General features: G+C 44.7%; 1 protein-coding gene across 1 annotated transcript; it reads left to right on the forward strand.

Moving 5' to 3' along the window:
- Window positions 1–492: 492 nt before the first annotated feature.
- AP1M2 (adaptor related protein complex 1 subunit mu 2) lies at window positions 493–15,142 on the forward strand. Its single transcript, XM_075206814.1, has 12 exons — window positions 493–669; window positions 4,479–4,635; window positions 5,329–5,396; window positions 5,636–5,766; window positions 6,685–6,832; window positions 8,626–8,752; window positions 9,104–9,246; window positions 9,789–9,860; window positions 10,939–11,097; window positions 11,343–11,468; window positions 12,204–12,279; window positions 14,023–15,142. Exons 1-12 carry the CDS (start codon window positions 628–630, stop codon window positions 14,043–14,045), a joined length of 1,272 nt encoding a protein of 423 aa, XP_075062915.1. The 5' UTR covers window positions 493–627; the 3' UTR covers window positions 14,046–15,142.
- Window positions 15,143–19,223: the final 4,081 nt, after the last annotated feature.

A 19,223-nucleotide genomic window follows, 5' to 3' on the forward strand; every position in this document is an offset into this window, starting at 1 on the left:
AGAGGGGGCAGGGGTGCTGTACCATTCAGAGGGGGCAGGGGTGCTGTACCATTCAGAGGGGGCAGGGGTGCTGTACCATGCAGAGGGGGCAGGGGTGCTGTACCATGCAGACGGGGCAGGGGTGCTGTACCATGCAGAGGGGGCAGGGGTGCTGTACCAAGCAGAGGGGGCAGGGGTGCTGTACCATTCAGAGGGGGCAGGGGTGCTGTACCATGCACAGGGGGCAGGGGTGCTGTACCATGCACAGGGGGCAGGGGTGCTGTACCATGCAGAGGGGGTAGGGGTGCTGTACCATTCAGAGGGGGCAGGGGTGCTGTACCATGCAGAGGGGGCAGGGGTGTTGTACCATGCAGAGGGGGCAGGGGTGCTGTACCATGCACAGGGGGCAGGGGTCTTGTGCCATGCAGGGGGGGCAGGGCTGCTGTACCATGCAGGGGGAGGTCTCTGGGAGTCAGGGCTACACCTGGCTGTACCTGTACAGGTGACGTAGGACAGGTGCAGACAGGAAGAAGGAAGAGGAAGAGCTCAGCAGTACCTGACCTGACAGGGTGGCAGTCACTCCTCAGCAGACCTGCACTATAACCCTAAACCGATCTATCCTCTCACTCTGCAACCAGTGTCAGCACCATGTCGGCCTCTGCTGTCTTTTTCCTGGATCTTAAGGGAAAGGTGAGTGAGCACTCACACCGTGCAGCAAAGCCTGCCAGTGCGGGGGAGAGCTGTGGCCACTCTGGCTGCAGTTCCCATCATCCTCTGTAGGCTTCAGACTGGCTGAGCATGCTGGGAGATGTAGTTCTGTGAGTTAGGTAGCCTGACCCTGGGGGAAGTGATAACACTGTAGGTGATCGGTGTATGACATCGTGTATGTAGGGCAGGGAGCTGCAGGGAGAGCTCCTGACCTGCACACATACACTTTATATATAGTATAACTATAGCACAGTATGACATCTTTGTGTTAATCATGAATACACTGATATATGGTGAATTGTGGCCACAGCTGTCGTGATCATTGCAGATTGTATCATGTTGTGGTAAGACATTACAAAATGGGACCTTATTGTGTAGTTTCCTCTTTCTTTCTTTCTTTCTTTCTCTCTTTCTTTCTTTCTTTCTTTCTTTCTTGTTTATTTATTTGCACAACTGTTTAATATATTATTTTAGACTTCTATAGGGCCCCTACACACAATTGGAGGCAAAACTAGTTCTGGAAGTTGAATTTGAGAAAATAGTCAAGGCATTATTTATTCTTCCCACCTATAGGTGCTATAGAGTATGTAAAGAGACACAGGGAGATCTAAAATGTAAAAAAAACTATTGCTGTTGTCTTGGTGTTTGCAGCAATTCTCTATGGATCCCCCTGGCTGCAATATTCAGTGACTCTGAGCAGCCCTATAAATATTGAAATATTTTTGCTCTAAATGTAGTGTGACTTTAGTGCTCTTTGTTGCTGAAATAAAACAATATTACACACTTGTCTGAGAGAGGCTTAATTCAGTTCTTTTTTTTATTGTAGTTAAGCAAATATTGCACTTTATTACATGAAAATTTGCCCACCAGGAGTCATTGCCCCATATCATTGTACTGTAGCTAGAGATATTCTAACTCTCTCTGCATACGTCCACTATTAATGTGAGTGAAAGCTATGTTGTGTCACCTGCCTAGGAACAAACGTCTACAATACAATAAAGCCACCCAGGATTTACCAACCGTAACAATAGATTGGAACCCCACATGTGGGCAGAGGGTCAAACAAAGAATATGTTGTTTTAAAAATAATTAACATATAATTTATAAATTTAGCAATGATCCCAGGAGGTGTCAAGTTCCCCCAAAATGATTGTGTTCAGTCAGAATATTTTTCTAGCTGGACTTGGTGTAAAACAGTGGTCGGCAACTTATCCAGACAAAAGAGCATGATCACCTTAATTAGTAGCTGGGCATCTTGAGTCATGCCCCAGTTTAACACTTTACAGCCTATTTAGGTGAATACATCATCTGGAGTGACGGTCACTTCTGGTACACTGTGGCCAATTGCTTGCAGAAGAGTTCCCGCTATGTATTATGCCAGTAGTTGGTGCAACTTCTTGGGTGCTGCCAGTTGGCTGGGCACCCTGATGACTTCCTGTGAAGGTAATCTAGTGGTACCTACAGAACCCACTTGGCAACATTTAAGAACAGTGTACTTGCAACCATTAAAACACGTGTAGCAATATGCATAACAATGTAATATTTACTGGTGAAAGGGGATGCCAAGCGGGCTTAACTTTTATTTTCAAGTTGCCTGGCAGCCTGCCACAGGGGTTCCTCTCTGGCGCACTGTGGACTCCAATGGTTGTTTTTTATTTTCTCAGTCCATGAACAAAAACATTCCTTAAAGTTCTGGGCCTGCCTCCTCTATGGACTTTTCTACGAACCTCCATCTTGTTGCCAGTGTGGTGGACCACTTGTACTCCTGGTGATATGTTCCCTGTTTACTCACTTCACTTGTTTTTTCTTGTTTTCTTTTTACACTTTTCTATTACACTCTCTCTCTCTCTTTCTATTCATTGTCCATACTTGTGCATGGCAAGGAGGTATATATTTTCCAATAAAAAAACTGTTAAAAGAAAAAAAGGGTGTTTTCCAGTTTAGGATAACCACCCCATGGATGCCCTTACTCTGGGCCCAGATTGGATCATAGAGGATACAGTAAACACTGACTTGATAGCCGCCCCGGTCGATATCTGAATGACCCCGTTCAGTTGCTCCCAGGGAAAAGACGCTCACCTAAAATGCTACAACGGGAAGAGATGTTTGGTTATGGGTAATCAGGAGGACTGCCTATAGATGAGGAGGAGGTGGGTGATCAGGAGGACTGCTTATAGAGGAGGAGGTGGGTGATCAGGAGGACTGCTTATAGAGGAGGAGGTGGGTGATCAGGAGGACTGCTTATAGAGGAGGAGGTGGGTGATCAGGGGGACTGCCTATAGAAGAGGAGGTGGGTGATCAGGAGGACTGCCTAAAGAGGAGGAGGAGGTGGGTGATCAGGAGGACTGCCTAAAGAGGAGGAGGAGGTGGGTGATCAGGAGGACTGCCTATAGAGGAGGAGAAGGTGGGTGATCAGGGGGACTGCCTATAGAGGAGGAGAAGGTGGGTGATCAGGGGGACTGCCTATAGAGGAGGAGAAGGTGGGTGATCAGGGGGACTGCCTATAGAGGAGGAGAAGGTGGGTGATCAGGGGGACTGCCTATAGAGGAGGAGAAGGTGGGTGATCAGGGGGACTGCCTATAGAGGAGGAGAAGGTGGGTGATCAGGGGGACTGCCTATAGAGGAGGAGGTGGGTGATCAGGAGGACTACCTATAGAGGAGGAGAAGGTGGGTGATCAGGAGGACTGCCTATAGAGGAGGAGGAGGTGGGTGATCAGGAGGACTGCCTATAGAGGAGGAGGAGGAGGTGGGTGATCAGGAGGACTGCCTATAGAGGAGGAGAAGGTGGGTGATCAGGGGGACTGCCTATAGAGGAGGAGGTGGGTGATCAGGAGGACTGCCTATAGAGGAGGAGGAGGTGGGTGATCAGGAGGACTGCCTATAGAGGAGGAGGAGGTGGGTGATCAGGAGGACTGCCTATAGAGGAGGAGGAGGTGGGTGATCAGGAGGACTGCCTATAGAGGAGGAGGAGGTGGGTGATCAGGAGGACTGCCTATAGAGGAGGAGGAGGTGGGTGATCAGGAGGACTGCCTATAGAGGAGGAGGAGGTGGGTGATCAGGAGGACTGCCTATAGAGGAGGAGGAGGTGGGTGATCAGGAGGACTGCCTATAGAGGAGGAGGAGGTGAGTGATCAGGAGGACTGCCTATAGAGGAGGAGGAGGTGGGTGATCAGGCGGACTGCCTATAGAGGAGGAGGAGGTGGGTGATCAGGAGGACTGCCTATAGAGGAGGAGGAGGTGGGTGATCAGGGGGACTGCTTATAGAGGAGGAGGAGGTGGGTGATCAGGGGGACTGCTTATAGAGGAGGAGGTGGGTGATCAGGGGGACTGCCTATAGAGGAGGAGGTGGGTGATCAGGGGGACTGCCTATAGAGGAGGAGGTGGGTGATCAGGAGGACTGCCTATAGAGGAGGAGAAGGTGGGTGATCAGGGGGACTGTCTATAGAGGAGGAGGTGGTTACTGTAACCACCTTTTAAGACTATTTCTCATAACAGACCACAAATTCTATGCTTTTGTCTTGCTCAAAGAACGGTCTAACACTTTAATGTGTGATATCCTGTATTATAAACTGCTCCTGGTCTAAGCCGTGTACCGTCATGGACTAGGATATAAAGCTACCAGAGGATCCATTTGTGAACCATGTTTCTAAATGTGCATCAGGGGCCTTTATTTTTATACAGGAGAAATATGTGAAATGTGACTAATGCTGACGGACATTGCCCAGGTAAGTCTGCGTATCACAGTCCCGTATTACTATTGCAGGACTAAAATGTTCTTCTGTATTCTGCAGCCTCTCATCTGCCGGAATTACAAGGGAGACATTAACATGATGGAGATCGACCACTTTATGCCTCTGCTGGTCCAGAGAGAGGAAGAGGGGAATCTGACTCCGCTTCTCACTCATGGGAAAGTCCATTTCTTATGGATCAAACACAGCAATCTCTACTGTATCCTACTATACTGCAGCTTGCACCATATCCAGGATCCATGTAACATCGACCAATAGTCCTATATATTATATCAGTGGTGGCAGGTTAGGGCTGTAAATTTTAGCCCTGGGGGGCACGTCTCGACTCAGCAGCCCAAATGCAGGTGTACCAGTGACCCAGCGCAAGGCAGGTCACTACGGGACCAGCCTGGGGGGGGGCAGATGCCCCTTAGCCCAGCTTGCCCCTGAGTGGTGGGCAACCTGATATTTTACCAGCACTTATTCTGCCTATAATGTTTGCAGAGAGCCATCGGATGACTATATGAGATCAGAGCAACAACTTTAAATAATGTTAATATAAACAGTAGGTTTTGTGTTGGCCGTAGAGAAGACATCACCACCCAATTATAGACTATCCTCCTACAAACGTTTGTGCCATTGGGGGTGCACTGGGTGATGTTGGAGTCACTAGAAAGAGGGTCAAATTAGGGGAAATGTCTGTAGTCGAGAAGGCCGCATTTGGCCCTGCACTATCTTCCAACTAGTTCAGAAGAGCAGTAAGGAGCTTACACATATAGAACGCTGCTTGGAATACTCTTTCTATTTGTGATTATAGTTTTGTAATAAGACATCAGGTAAATGAATAATACATCGATGCAAAGAAAGTGTTGCAGAATATATGGCTTTGACCCTTAACTCTTTGCTCTGTCAGTGGTCGCATTAACCAATAAGAATGCCAACGCCGCGCTGGTGTACTCCTTCCTGTATAAAGTGGTAGAGGTAAGCGGATGCTCATTGTGGCGAGAAGTATTACACAAAATGTGGAAAACCCTCTTCTCTAAGTAGGATGATGTATGTATCATCCTGTATTTATCCCATTAAGCGGAAAAAAACCACTTAATAGAATGCTGACCATGGGTTCTCTGCAGCTCAGAGGAGGCCTGTACCACGCAGCTACTGAAAGCAGAGAGATAGGATCCTCTTCCCCTCTCATACATCTCTGCTCTTCCCATACCCAGGTGTTCACCGAGTACTTCAAGGAGCTGGAAGAAGAGAGCATCCGGGACAACTTTGTCATTGTGTACGAGCTGTTGGACGAGGTCATGGATTTTGGGTTCCCCCAGACCACCGAAAGCAAGATTCTGCAAGAGTAAGTTCTCAGCACCATCAACCAGTTCTCTTCACCGGATAATTATTATCAACCTTATTTATAGGGTGCCAGAAATGGTCCACAGCACCCTACAGAGGGCAAACATCAAACAGTACGTGGTATCAGAGGACATAACAGTAAACAAATATCAATACAAGTCTCAGCACAGCTCAAATGGCTTAAATGGGCAATGAAGGTGCAAGGGTTATATTCAGCACAGAGCCACTGATATAGGTGTGATGACAATGGGGGGTGGGTTAGGGGGCAGAGAACATAAAGAGGAAGTGCACAGTGTAGCTGGTGAGCAGCAGTCATAGATAATGAAGAGGAGGAACGTTTGGGAAACTCTTTCTCAATAGAACACCCCAGCCCCTGCCGGGTCCTTCTCTGAAAACTGAAGGCTGCAGGCTAAATCAGTGCACTGCATGCCATCCATACTGGGGCTCTTTTTAATAGAGCTCTATTGTAGCGCTATAAAAGGACTTTGTCCAGCAAGGCTGCAGAACATGTGCTAATTGTAAACTATTATATTATTTTCTAATCCCCTTTAACAAGTCAGACCATGCCCAGGAAGATGTGTCTTAAATAAATGGTCAATCATATCATCTTTGCAGACAAAAACATAACCTTAAGGTCCCCCAATACTGTTTCCACTCTCGTAAAACTGTGAACAACAGGGGTCCATGTCCTAAAATACTGCCAGAAAAGGTCACGTCCTGGACTCCATGGCTTGGTTATCGCCTTCACTATCCAGTTCTATTGATGATTGAAACCCCCTGTGTCATTCTGTAATTATGGTGCTTAATCCCTTGAGGACAACGCTAGGCCACTCAGGATGATGGCTCTCCATGAGATGAGCCATGGATTGTTCACAGAGACGGTCATATTAATTCTTCACCTCCGTCTTGTCCGACACAGGTACATCACACAGCAAAGTAACAAGCTGGAAACGGCCAAGTCTCGTGTCCCCACCACAGTGACAAATGCAGTATCCTGGAGGTCCGAGGGGCTGAAATACAAGAAGAATGAGGTCTTCATTGATGTGATAGAGTCTGTTAACTTGCTGGTGAGTGCCATGGCTTGTCCGTTTCCATTGAGTTTTAATTGCCGAAAACCTTGTTTTGGAAACAAACAAATAAATTCTATTTGTGAAATGTCTGTTTTCAAGAAAAGTTGAGCAATTCAGCCATTATTTTTTTTTATTTTGTTTTTTTTGTAATTGAATCTCCTTTTACTTGACGCATGTGAAAATACAGAATACAATATGCATTATACACTCTGTATACATCCCCAATGTACCAGATTACATATATAGCATGTAATAGATGTCTCACGTTTAAGGAAAATTGTGCAAGGGAGTATTTAGGTGAACAAGTATGAGGCAAGAGGAGGGTGCGAGGGACAGGGGCCAAGAGACGTGCACCATCTCCAAAAACCAACTATCGCCATCGGTTGGGCACATAAAAGATAAGCAAAGAAGAGCAGAATTTATTAATTCATCATGCCAATTAGAATAGTGACTAAGCTTTCAAGTGATTCAACCAAGGATCACAGATTTTCTAAAAAGAGGAGGGTGGGTCCTGAAAGATTCTTTACACATCATACTATACATATAATTTATCCTGCGGAGACCTAAAGCCAGAGCAGGAGGGTCTGAGCTCCTCCAGGAAGCAGCTCGTTGACAGCACGCTGCATTGCATAAATGCTTAATTAACTTATCAATCAAGTTTCGGGGTATTTGAAATTAGAAGTGGGTGCAATGAAATAAAATTTTGATTGTTGGACCAGTAATTGATCAATATAGGACCAGGAAAACCAATTATGTGCAGAATTTTCTCTTTGAGTAATTTTTTTTGGTTTGTTTTTTTTCTCCATATGCTGCTTACAGCTTTTTAGTAGCTGTGAGAGCAGAACATATTCTTTGACACCCTCTAGGCAGAATCTTTTCATATCTATAGGACAGCATATTATTATTTTTATGCAATCATTATATGAGGATGCAGTCTATGAATTCATTGGAAACTAGTGAAATTGACCCCCTTCCCCCTTAAGACAGTATCCCACTCTCATGCATCCATACAGAGGGGTTTCTTCAAGGGCAGGATTGAGACTAGAAAGCAGCCATGACATATAAGACATAACAGCCCACATTCATGTACATAGCCCATTCCACAATGTAATTCCCGATTGGCGATTGTGCCCATCTATTGCCATCAAGGCTGACAAAGCGCACTGTATTAATGCACTCAAGCACACAGGGCCTTCTAGCCAATGCCAATCGGGACTGCTCCTTCCCACCCTGTTAACTATACCTGAACCGTAGGTGGCCGCACTGCCACTGACTGCAGGAGGAAGTGCAGGTGATTATTGTCACTCTGCTCTTCCTCTTACGGCTAATGTTACAGGAACCGTGACTGATGGAGGAGAGAGAGGAGGGATTCTTGTAGTGTAGGATGGAGCTGTAGATATCAGGGAGCACAGTTGAAGGAACACTCTTGCGTACTAATTGCAAAGTGAGACCCATTTCAAGCTGGAGTCCCAGGATCAGAGACATCCTATGCATGCACCCAGCGACCGACAGGAATGTGACATTTGATATGATCCTTTTATCATCGATTTAGTTGCTGCATTTTCTTAACACCTGTGTCCATGCCGGATTTGTACGCTGCTTTGTCTGTGAAGTAACAATGTAGCACTAAGATAGGAACCAAATATCTCAGTTGGGAGCACAATAAAAGTCCCCAGTGGATATCTTGAAGTGAACAGTGGTTTTCAGGTTTGTATCTGCTAATCTATAGTATGTAGCACCAGTCGGCTCATAAAACGCAATGCAGTGTATAATACAGGTGTGTATTTCAGGTGAACACTAACGGCAGTGTACTGCTAAGTGAGATAGTGGGAAGCGTGAAGCTGAAAGTCTTCCTCTCGGGGATGCCCGAGCTACGCCTTGGACTGAATGACAGAGTCCTCTTCGAGCTAACAGGACGTAAGTACCGGTCAATGCAATAGGAAGGGGATAATACCTAGTGTTCTAAAGAGAATGTTTAATCATTCACATCAGTCCCTGCCCTAGTGGACTTTCCAGTTCCTCACCACACACTAACATTAATCTACTGGAGTGTGGGAGGAAACGGGAGCACCCGAAATCAACCCACGCCAACATAGGGAGAACATACAAACTCCACACAGATAGGGCCGTGGTCAGAATACAACCAGTGGCCCCAGACATGTGATACAGCAACACTAATCACTGGGCTAATACCAATGTAAACCCCCTTAATGATTTTGAGACCTTGAACTAGACCATGTGACTGGCATACCCTGGTTTAATATGCAGGTACCAAGAATAAGACCGTGGAGCTCGAAGATGTGAAATTTCACCAGTGCGTCCGTCTCTCCCGCTTTGAGAACGATCGCACCATCTCATTTATTCCTCCGGACGGGGACTTTGAGTTAATGTCTTACCGGCTGAATACACAGGTACCAGTCTGAATAAAATACCAGAGGGCGGCAGATTGAGGGCACCAGAGTCTGCAATTTTATTACTCATAGTTTCTGGGCATATGGTAGAAAATTAGATAATATACCACTGTAGAATGTAGATGGCTGTTATTTAAAGTATATGGGTATTGCATAAGGAAGATATGCTAGCCTTGGTGTGTGTGTGTGTGTATATGTATGTGTATATGTATGTGTATATATATATATATATATAATGTGTATGTATGTATGTATCCATGAAAATCGGCATTTTAGTCATAAAATGGAGAGCAAATAAATACTTTTGATTAAAATGCTTAAAAAAATATATAAAGACCATTGGAAACTGCCCTCTGTTGAGGAGTCAATAAAGAAAATAATTTATTTTGCTCATAAACTCAAATAATTTTCATTCATGCCAAAGGGTTTATATATTTATTTGCATAATCTGGGTTCTAATCATAAATCTAGGAAATCTATACTGTGAATTTGTTTACAGTTCTAGTGTTGGCTAACTTTTAATTTTGTTGAAAATCATACAGGTGAAGCCTTTAATCTGGATTGAATCAGTGATTGAGAAATTCACCCATAGTCGACTGGAGATCATGGTGAAGGTAACATGATATAGAGTTATAACATGTAGAGTCATGGACAGGAGGGAGCTATGTGACATGGAGTCTGTCCCTCCCACCACAGGGTGACACAGACAGAAGGGGGCTATGTGACATGGAGTCTGTCCCTCCCACCACAGGGTGACACAGACAGGAGGGAGCTATGTGACATGGAGTCTGTCCCTCCCACCACAGGGTGACACAGACAGGAGGGAGCTATGTGACATGGAGTCTGTCCCTCCCACCACAGGGTGACACAGACAGGAGGGAGCTATGTGACATGGGGTCTGTCCCTCCCACCACAGGGTGACACAGACAGAAGGGGGCTATGTGACATGGGGTCTGTCCCTCCCACCACAGGGTGACACAGACAGAAGGGGGCTATGTGACATGGAGTCTGTCCCTCTGACCACAGGGTGACACAGACAGGAGGGAGCTATGTGACATGGAGTCTGTCCCTCCCACCACAGGGTGACACAGACAGGAGGGGGCTATGTGACATGGAGTCTGTCCTTCCCACCACAGGGTGACACAGACAGGATGAGCTATGTGACATGGAGTCTGTCCCTCCCACCACTGGGTGACACAGACAGGAGGGAGCTATGTGACATGGAGTCTGTCCCTCCCACCACAGGGTGACACAGACAGGAGGGAGCTATGTGACATGGAGTCTGTCCCTCCCACCACAGGGTGACACAGACAGGAGGGGGAGCTATGTGACATGGGGTCTGTCCCTCCCACCACAGGGTGACACAGACAGGAGGGAGCTGTTGCCATAACTGGGATTTGTCTTCCTCTCAACACACAAGTGGATGGGATCAGAAAGTGGGTCTGTTGCACTTTTATGTTGTGTAGTATTATTTGTACCACATCACATTCTCTATTTTCCTGTAATTGTACTATTGTGCTAACCTTTGTATTCTTACTGACATTTCAGGCACAGGTTATATATCTTTCTTCTTACAATCCTAATTGTGACTTGTTCAGTGTCGCACATAGCTGTCCTTCAGAGCCGAGACCTCCTCTCGTCTTTGGTATCATTGTCTCTGTCTGACTACTGAACGGACTTCTCTTTCACCAGGCAAAGGGTCAATTTAAGAAACAATCTGTAGCGAATAACGTGGAAATTGCAGTCCCTGTTCCGAGCGATGCCGATTCTCCGAAATTTAAAACCAGCGTGGGTAGTGCAAAATACGTCCCGGAGAAGAATGTGGTCATCTGGACTATCAAATCATTTCCGGTGAGCGAGACATAGACCGTTGTTTGGCCTTCGTTCAGTGAACCACTTATACAGTCATGTTATAATCTGTCTTCAGGAGATACACAATTCAACGTGGGCACCAATCCTCTCCCATGTACATCTCACACATCACTGCTTTCCCTCTCAGCTAGGTTGTCAGCTTCTAAAATATGTTTGTCCGTAAACGTTTATAAAACTGTCCAAGCATGAGATTGTCAGGTAAACATCCGCTTTTGGTCCCATAGGGGGGTAAGGAGTACCTGATGAGGGCCCACTTTGGACTGCCCAGTGTGGAGAGAGAGGAGCTGGAAGGAAAACCTCCAATTAGCGTCAAGTTCGAAATCCCCTATTTCACAGTTTCTGGAATCCAAGTAAGTCCAATAACTGAATGATGCACAGGAAACATTGTACTGTGATGAGAAGATACTAGTAATGTAATCCGTTATCACTGTACGGCTGTCATAATAATAACTATCAATAAGTTCCCTGTCTGTCATATACAAGTGGCCTTTCCAAGATGCGTCTCGCCAATGACCGAGCACTTTGCAGTATCAGTCATCTACCGCATGTCCGAGTGTACCCAGCTGCGAAGTGCGCAGGAATAGAATGCCCTGTAGAATGTTCACAGCGGCACAGAGCATTTCAGAAGCTGTCTATCTCATGGGAGCCAGTGACCTGTCCACTGGTGTGATTAGTGGAAGGAGCAGGGTTCCCACAGCAGCACAGAGTATGGCAGGAGATTAGTGATGTGTTAGTGAGAACAGAGCTGCATGTGACAGGGGCAGTAACATAATGTGAGGACAGGAATGGAGGCAGGAGGAAGCCACAGACTGAGAGTTATATAGTGGAAGGAGTGGGGTCCCCAGCAGCACAGTTTAGGTGTTTAACCCATCTCTCTCTCAAAGTTTGTACATACAATATAGTCCTTGTAGAATAGGGGATGTAATATATTTTTATTCTTTATACTAGGTCATGTACAATCCACTGTCATGGGTGACATGATTCATATGTAATGGGTGAAAGTGACCTGACTATTGAGACATCTGATGTGTTGATCCGTATGTGAGACTTCTCTCATTCCTTCTTTCTTTTTATTTATTTTTAAGGTTCGATACATGAAAATTATTGAGAAAAGTGGTTATCAGGCACTTCCATGGGTTAGATATATCACTCAAAGTGGAGGTAAGTGACACAAATGGAAGGATACTGCATATCTATATAAGGAATTAATACTAAACATTGATTTGTAGCACAATAAACATTGTCAGAAGATAAATAACATTTACAAATGCTGCAGGTTACCCAACGTCCGAGAAGTCTGTTACTGTCTCATTACCTGTCGGATAAGGTGCATCTCTTAATCAGTCAGGGAAATGCTGTCATTTGTAACCATGTGATCAGTCCTGTGCCCAACAAGCTTGTTGCCCTGTCTAGTGACAGGGTAATGTTACACACAATGAAGACACTGCGGTAATTTACAAAGAGCAGCCTTTGTGTTCTGAACGTTTCTGTATTGCACAATTGCTCCAATTTTCTGCACTATAAGGCAAAATGACGATGGCGGCAGATACAGAGACTCGCTAGTTCTACATCTGCCATCTGTCACCTCCTTTCTTGGAGCCGCTTCTGATCATTCTTCTTGCATCGTTGTGCCCTCCACTGTCTTCTGAACTACCAGTGATGGAGCTGACTGTCAGCTTGTCAGGTTCCTGGGTACCAGGTATGGATCTCCATATTACCCGGGGTTCAGAGGTTTCATAGTAGACAGGGCACTGTATATGGCTGTACTTGGGATCGGATATGGTTTAGCTCTGTATACTGGGCAGCAGAGCTTTTGCAGCTGTGTCCTAGATTTTGAGCATATTTGTTGAGACCTGTGTTTACTGTAAGTGCCCCTGTAGTCTGTCCTGATAGCTGTTACTGACCTGCAGCTGAACCATGAAACTGCTGAACAGGCGTCTGCAACACACTCCAGTTCAATGATAAATCCTGACAGTACCGGACATCAGGGGCTGGTTATATTTCTCTACTGTTGTCTTTAGCTTACTGGTTTACATGGCCAGTGCTTTGTGCCGCCCTCATTACATCCTCCCATTCCCGGTTACAGGACTTTTTTTGGGCTGCACCCACTCTATGGAATTCTCTCCCTCGCACAATAACTCTCCTCTGGTCTACAAACTTTCAAGCGTTCTCTGAAAACCTACCTCTTCAGACAAGCTTATAATATTCCTCAACCACCCCTTTTAACCTCACTACATTATCCTATTACCACCCGTTACACAATTTCACACAAGACAACTACCCCCTGACCAACATTGTTGTGTGACAGGATCATTTAGCTTATGAGTCACTTTTACCTTTGCAGCCTGGCTGGGCCGAAATGCAAAATGTAGACTTAACCTCATGTGTCAAACTCCCATTGTCCAATAGATTGTAAGCTTGCGAGCAGGGCCTTCTCACCTCTTTGTCTGTTTTACCCAGTTTGTTTATTAGTTTACTGTGTTTGTCCCCAATTGTAAAGCGCTACGGAATATGTTGGTGCTATATAAATAAAAGATGATTGCTGCCATGAGGTATCATCCTTTGCGAGACAGAAGTGGATGGAAGGTTGGGAGAAAATATCACAGCAGGCGATAAAAATATCTCATCCAAAACAAAGTCTAATTTTTGCCGAGCGAGTGCACAGTAAGACCATCATTGTGCATATTCCAAAGCGGCTAGGAACACTTATAGGTCCACCATACTCCTAAGCAGAATGTAGTCTTTCTGCACTGTGCCATGTATTCCAGACTCGGCTTCTGTACAAGGAGATGCATTGTCCACAAATACATTATTTATGACATCACAGCAGAACTTCAGGTTTTATGTCGCGTTCTTTGGACATTTCTTGTACAAACACTGAACAATTTCTCTTTTCCTTTACAGATTACCAGCTTCGAACAAACTGACGCAACACTTGCACCTAAGAATCCATTTTTAGCATGTGTGTGAAATACTCCTGTCATCTTAAACTAAATTTGTACAAGAATACATAAAAAAACAAAAAAATCTAATATTTGTGAGACGTATGGAAGATGTTGCATTGAAAGTTAGATTGTTACAATACTTTTTTAAGTAATATATTTTATTGATTTTGAAAGACTGTGTGCCTGCAGTGACATACTTCTAAACTCAGTTAAATTATGTCTTTTAATCTGATATTTCGTATGATTCTCCACGGAAATAGTTTCTACATTGAAGTCTTCATATTGTTTTGTAGTCAGGGCAAGTCATTGCTGGTGTCATTTATCACAGTCATAAACTGAATGATGCCCTCTGCTGGTCACACACACAAAGGACAGCCCTGTACATAAACACCCAAGCTGCTAAATCAACTAATTATAAATCTCATTGCGTTTTATCAAAATGTCTCCCCCGAATATCAAATCCCAACGTGATTTTATTTAGTCCGTACACATATGTTATAAAGCAAAATAGAAAATGTCCTCCTTTTCAAAGTTAGAACAATATAATTCTGTTATTTCTTTTTAGAAATATTTGAATGTGAGGTAAAAATAATGGAAAAATGTATGCAGTTGCAGTAATAGGTATTTTTGTTTTTCCAAAAATTGTTTGTCATTATTTTTTTCGTTTGCCTTGTTTTCTTGTGTTTCCTTTAAAGTGGGCCTGTTGCCCACACACAATGCAGGCAGCCATTCTGTGGCTGAGACAACATTCACAGGATTGTAGTTGATGAACTTTCTAGGACTGGCTGCCATCGTTGTGTGTCTGTGTGATTGGCCCGCTTTAGGTTTGTGTGGTGTTTGTTTGGTTTTTTTTAGCGCTCTTCATTGGTTGACATTGTGGACGCTTTTGCTATTTTATTTAGAGCTAATTGTTTGATTCTTTTTTTGCTCTGACAAAACAGATGAATTGTCAAAATGGCAGCTCCCAGCGTGATGTGTATATGTAATAATATATTACAGAAAAGAAATCCATGTTCTATGTTTTCTGTCAATTTATAAAGGGAAATAAATGGTACTTATGATTAAAATGATATTCTATATATTTGTATTATGTCTATCTATTTTATATTATGTATTGTGACCATTGTATGAGGCATGTAGAGGATAACTTACTAACGCCAGCTTAGCGGATCTATTGACTCCCAAAGTCCAGTGAGGTGACACATGAAAAGACTAGTTCTATTGATTAGTTTATTTTCTCCTAACCTGATTTGGTATGCTGGAATTAAAATCACTCTTTTAGAAAAGTATCTCATCAGTGTCTGTTTCTCAGGCTATGAAATATTAATTCCTATTGCCATGTTTTACTTTTGCAGCATAATGAAATGTTAAGTCTCTGAGTTTATATTTTTAAACAGGCTCTAAAGCTAAAAGTCATTTTAATGGCTATATAAGTAGATTTGTGTTTTATTCAATACTTGGTCTTTACTGACCACCGTTCAAATTGACTAGGGTCAATTTTATAGCAGCCATTTAACCTACCAGTATGTTTTTGGAATGTGGGCGAAAACCCACGCAAACACGGGGGGGAACATGCAAACTCCACACAGATAAGGCCATGGTCGGGAATTGAATTCATGACCCCAGCGCTGTGAGGCAGAAGTGCTAATCACTAAGCCACCGTGCTGCCAATTCAGTTCTTTGTAGTCCGTGTTGATTTCTGAGTCATATGATACTAAAAGGCCCCATAATCCTGAACATACACCTTGTTGGTCACTGTACCTTCATATTAAAAAGGCGTAAACCTCCCATAATGAGATGTGCGTTTCAAAAACTTTTGGGTGTTAGATTAGATATGCAGTTGTATTTTCAACTATCTTACAATGGTTGGTCAACTGTCCATATGTGAAACATACAATCGGGGGCCGCTTCAAAATGTAGAACAATGTACGCGGGGAAACAAAAATTCAGAAGTAGAATACATAATAAATGGTCATGTAGCAACAACAATATCAGATGGTATGAAGGTCAGCAAGCAGTGGCAGGAGCCAATAGAATACATAATGAATGGTGATGTAGTAACAACAATATCAGATGGTATGAAGGTCAGCAAGCAGTGGCAGGAGCCAGTAGAATAATTGGCTGTAGAGGAAGATGTATTCGTAACGGAAAGTTGGAGATTATATTGACACTTTATAGCTCACTGGTTAGACCTCACCTAGAGTACTGTGTACAGTTCTGGAGGCCGCATCTCCAAAAATACATTAATGCAAAGGAAAAAAAATCAGAGAGGGGCTATCACAATGGTGCATGGGCTGCATAAGTATTATTTGAGTACAGATAGACAAAAGTTTATAGTTCATAAAACCTCTAGAGCAATGAGACACACTATAAAACTAAAGGGAGAAAGACATAAGAAAGACGTGTGTTACAGAAAGAGTGATCAGAGCCACAGAATAGTCTCCCAGCAATAGTGGAGAGAACTCGTACAGTAAAGATAATTCAAGAATGCCTGGGACATACCTATAAGACCAACACAAAATGATTAAAAAAACCACACAAAATGGACAGACTTGATGGAACTATAGGATCTATTCTGTTATCAATGCTATGTTTAATCAATTTCACCTTGTATTAAATAGTAACTTTCATAAATAAAAGCAAATTTCTCCCCACTACTTTTTAGATGTTATTATTATAGAATTAGCATTTATTTTGATAGCAAAAAAACACATCCCCTATTAGGTTTGATGTAATAACAAACCTCTAAAATACAGCAGATATAATATCCGGTGTGCAAAAGAAAGTAGCGTTAAATACATTCTAGCATACGGCCACAAAACATACAATATAGGCACGATCAATGAAGAAAGCAACTATCCGTTTCAATGGTGTGTCTGCAAGAAAGGGTTAGTTAGTGTTGCTAATACCCCATTCCCCTGCCTAAAAGACCTGGGGCTAGATTTACTAAGCTGCGGGTTTGAAAAAGTGGGGATGTTGCCTATAGCAACCAATCAGATTCTAGCTTTCATTTATTTAGTGCTTTCTACAAAATGACAGCTAGAATCTGATTGGTTGCTATAGGCAACATCCCCACTTTTTCAAACCCGCAGCTTAGTAAATCTAGCCCCTGGGCTTTTGCCGGGGCGAGGCTTAGTGTGTATGGGTAGGATGACCTGGGAATTAGACCCAGGTCTTTTGGAGGGTTTTTCTCGGGTCCGACCCAGGTAACCGCCAGTGTGAACATTAAGACCCAGGTTTTTTTTTAACTCTGGTCTCACCGAGCACCATTGAAAAGTTTAAAAAAAAAAAAAAAAAAATCATCATCACAAGAGGAGCCAATGAGAACCAGGGAGACTCGGGCAGACCCGGGAATTTGCTAGGGTGGGAGGCTCTGTCCCCCGGCAATATCCCGGGTTCATACACCCGGGATATTTCAGGGGCGGCAATCTGAAAGGGGTATCACTGTAATCATCCTCAAGGTGTATTTACACCAGCCCTCAGGTACACTCAAGTAGTACTGCTATTGACAGGCGCACCTGTGTCCCTGTACACGACTGCCTCAGTTCACAATTACGTGAACACGCCTTTACTGTACTGTGACTGTTCCTTCCCTCTCCAATTCCTGCTCTACAAGCGTAAGGAGTGGCAGATGTGCACAAATCTGCATACAAATGTAGGCGTACACCTGGCAAACAAATGGGCGTACTCCAAACTCAGCCCAAACTCCTCAATGTCTATATGTGATAACACAATATAGTATAGTATTATACAGTGGTGGAAGTGGGGGTGTATACGGTGGTATGCCATACCGCCACTTCTACTGCTTTCATTGTAACACTATCAAGATTCCGTTCACTTACATCCTCCATACCACCACTTCTCCTACTGCCTTCATTGTAACACTATCACATTCCATTCACTTACATCCTCCATACCACCACTTCTCCTACTGCCTTCATTGTAACACTATCACATTCCATTCACTTACATCCTCCATACCACCACTTCTCCTACTGCCTTCATTGTAACACTATCAAGATTCCATTCACTTACAGTCTCCATACTGCCACTTCTCCTACAGCCTTCCCTGTAACACTGTGGAGATGTGCCCTGCAGCTGCCATGCCCAGGAAGAGGGCGAAGAAGATGCGCCCGAGGACGTGCCCGTGAAGAAGGAAGAGATTGGAAATTACTCACCAGTCTTGCGTTCCAGCTGTGAGTACTTCTCTTCTTCTCCTGCAGGTCCCGGCAGCAGACGGTGAGTGAGCCAATCAGGGCTCACCTTCCCCTGCTGGCCAATCGGCTCACCTCCATCCATTTGAATTGTTGGCGCCACGGCGAGCCAATCAGGGCTTGCGGAAACGTCGAGTGACGTGAGCGTACCTGCGGCTATTTAAGCCGCCGGGCGCTGCTATTTTCTGGTCAGTGCGGTGGCGGAGTCGATGGAGGAGGACGTTGTGGGATGTCCAGAAGAAAAGAAGATGCGGACGCTGGTGGAAGTGGCAGGCAGCCCGTGTAAGGGCTAGGAGCTACCCTGCCACGACAATACGACGGGAAAGACGGAGCGCAAGTCAAAAGACGCAGAGAACAAGAAAAAGAAGAGATCAACGGCGGAGAGTCCTTCTAAGAGCTAAGAGCGCCCCGCCAAGAAGTCAGCAGGGACCCCAGTGCCAAAGAGGAGAAGCAGCGCTGCCAGCTGGAGGGTCTGGAAGATCCGAAGACGCCGGGGCAAGCAGAGTATCCTGCGCGGAGCAGGTGAGTATAAATATTCTGGTTAGGTCGGGCACAAGGCCCGTGGGCAGAATTCAGACACTAAGCCCGTGGCACCAGTAGTGGGCACAAGGCCCTGGCGCAGTTATGGTATAGGCAGGGTTTCTGTGGGCAGTAGGCTCATTTGGTAGATCTGGGCACTAGGGCCCATAGTTAGGGAGGGAGTATAAGCAGTAGTTATTTGGGCACAAGGCCCAATAGTAGAGACAGGGCACAAGGCCCTTAGAAGTAGAGTGGGTGCAAGAGCCCTTGAGTTTGAATAGGGCGCACAGGCCTCTAAGATAGTGGGGCGTGAGGCTCCTGATAGTGTAGCAGGGCAGCAGCCCTGATTGTTAGAAGGACATTAGATCCTTGTGGTTACAGGGACAGTAGGTCCTGGTTGTTAGCAGAGCAGTAGGCCCTTATAGTT

Source organism: Mixophyes fleayi, chromosome 4, assembly GCF_038048845.1.
Source record: "Mixophyes fleayi isolate aMixFle1 chromosome 4, aMixFle1.hap1, whole genome shotgun sequence".
NCBI lineage: Eukaryota > Metazoa > Chordata > Amphibia > Anura > Limnodynastidae > Mixophyes > Mixophyes fleayi.

Bases quoted from the DNA above. Each gene is read 5' to 3' on its own strand.
- AP1M2 (XM_075206814.1), top strand. From the start codon at position 628: ATGTCGGCCTCTGCTGTCTTTTTCCTGGATCTTAAGGGAAAG. The intron at 4,636-5,328 runs GTATCCTACTAT...TTGCTCTGTCAG, and splicing joins CAAACACAGCAATCTCTACT to TGGTCGCATTAACCAATAAG. The intron at 8,753-9,103 runs GTAAGTACCGGT...TTTAATATGCAG, and splicing joins CCTCTTCGAGCTAACAGGAC to GTACCAAGAATAAGACCGTG.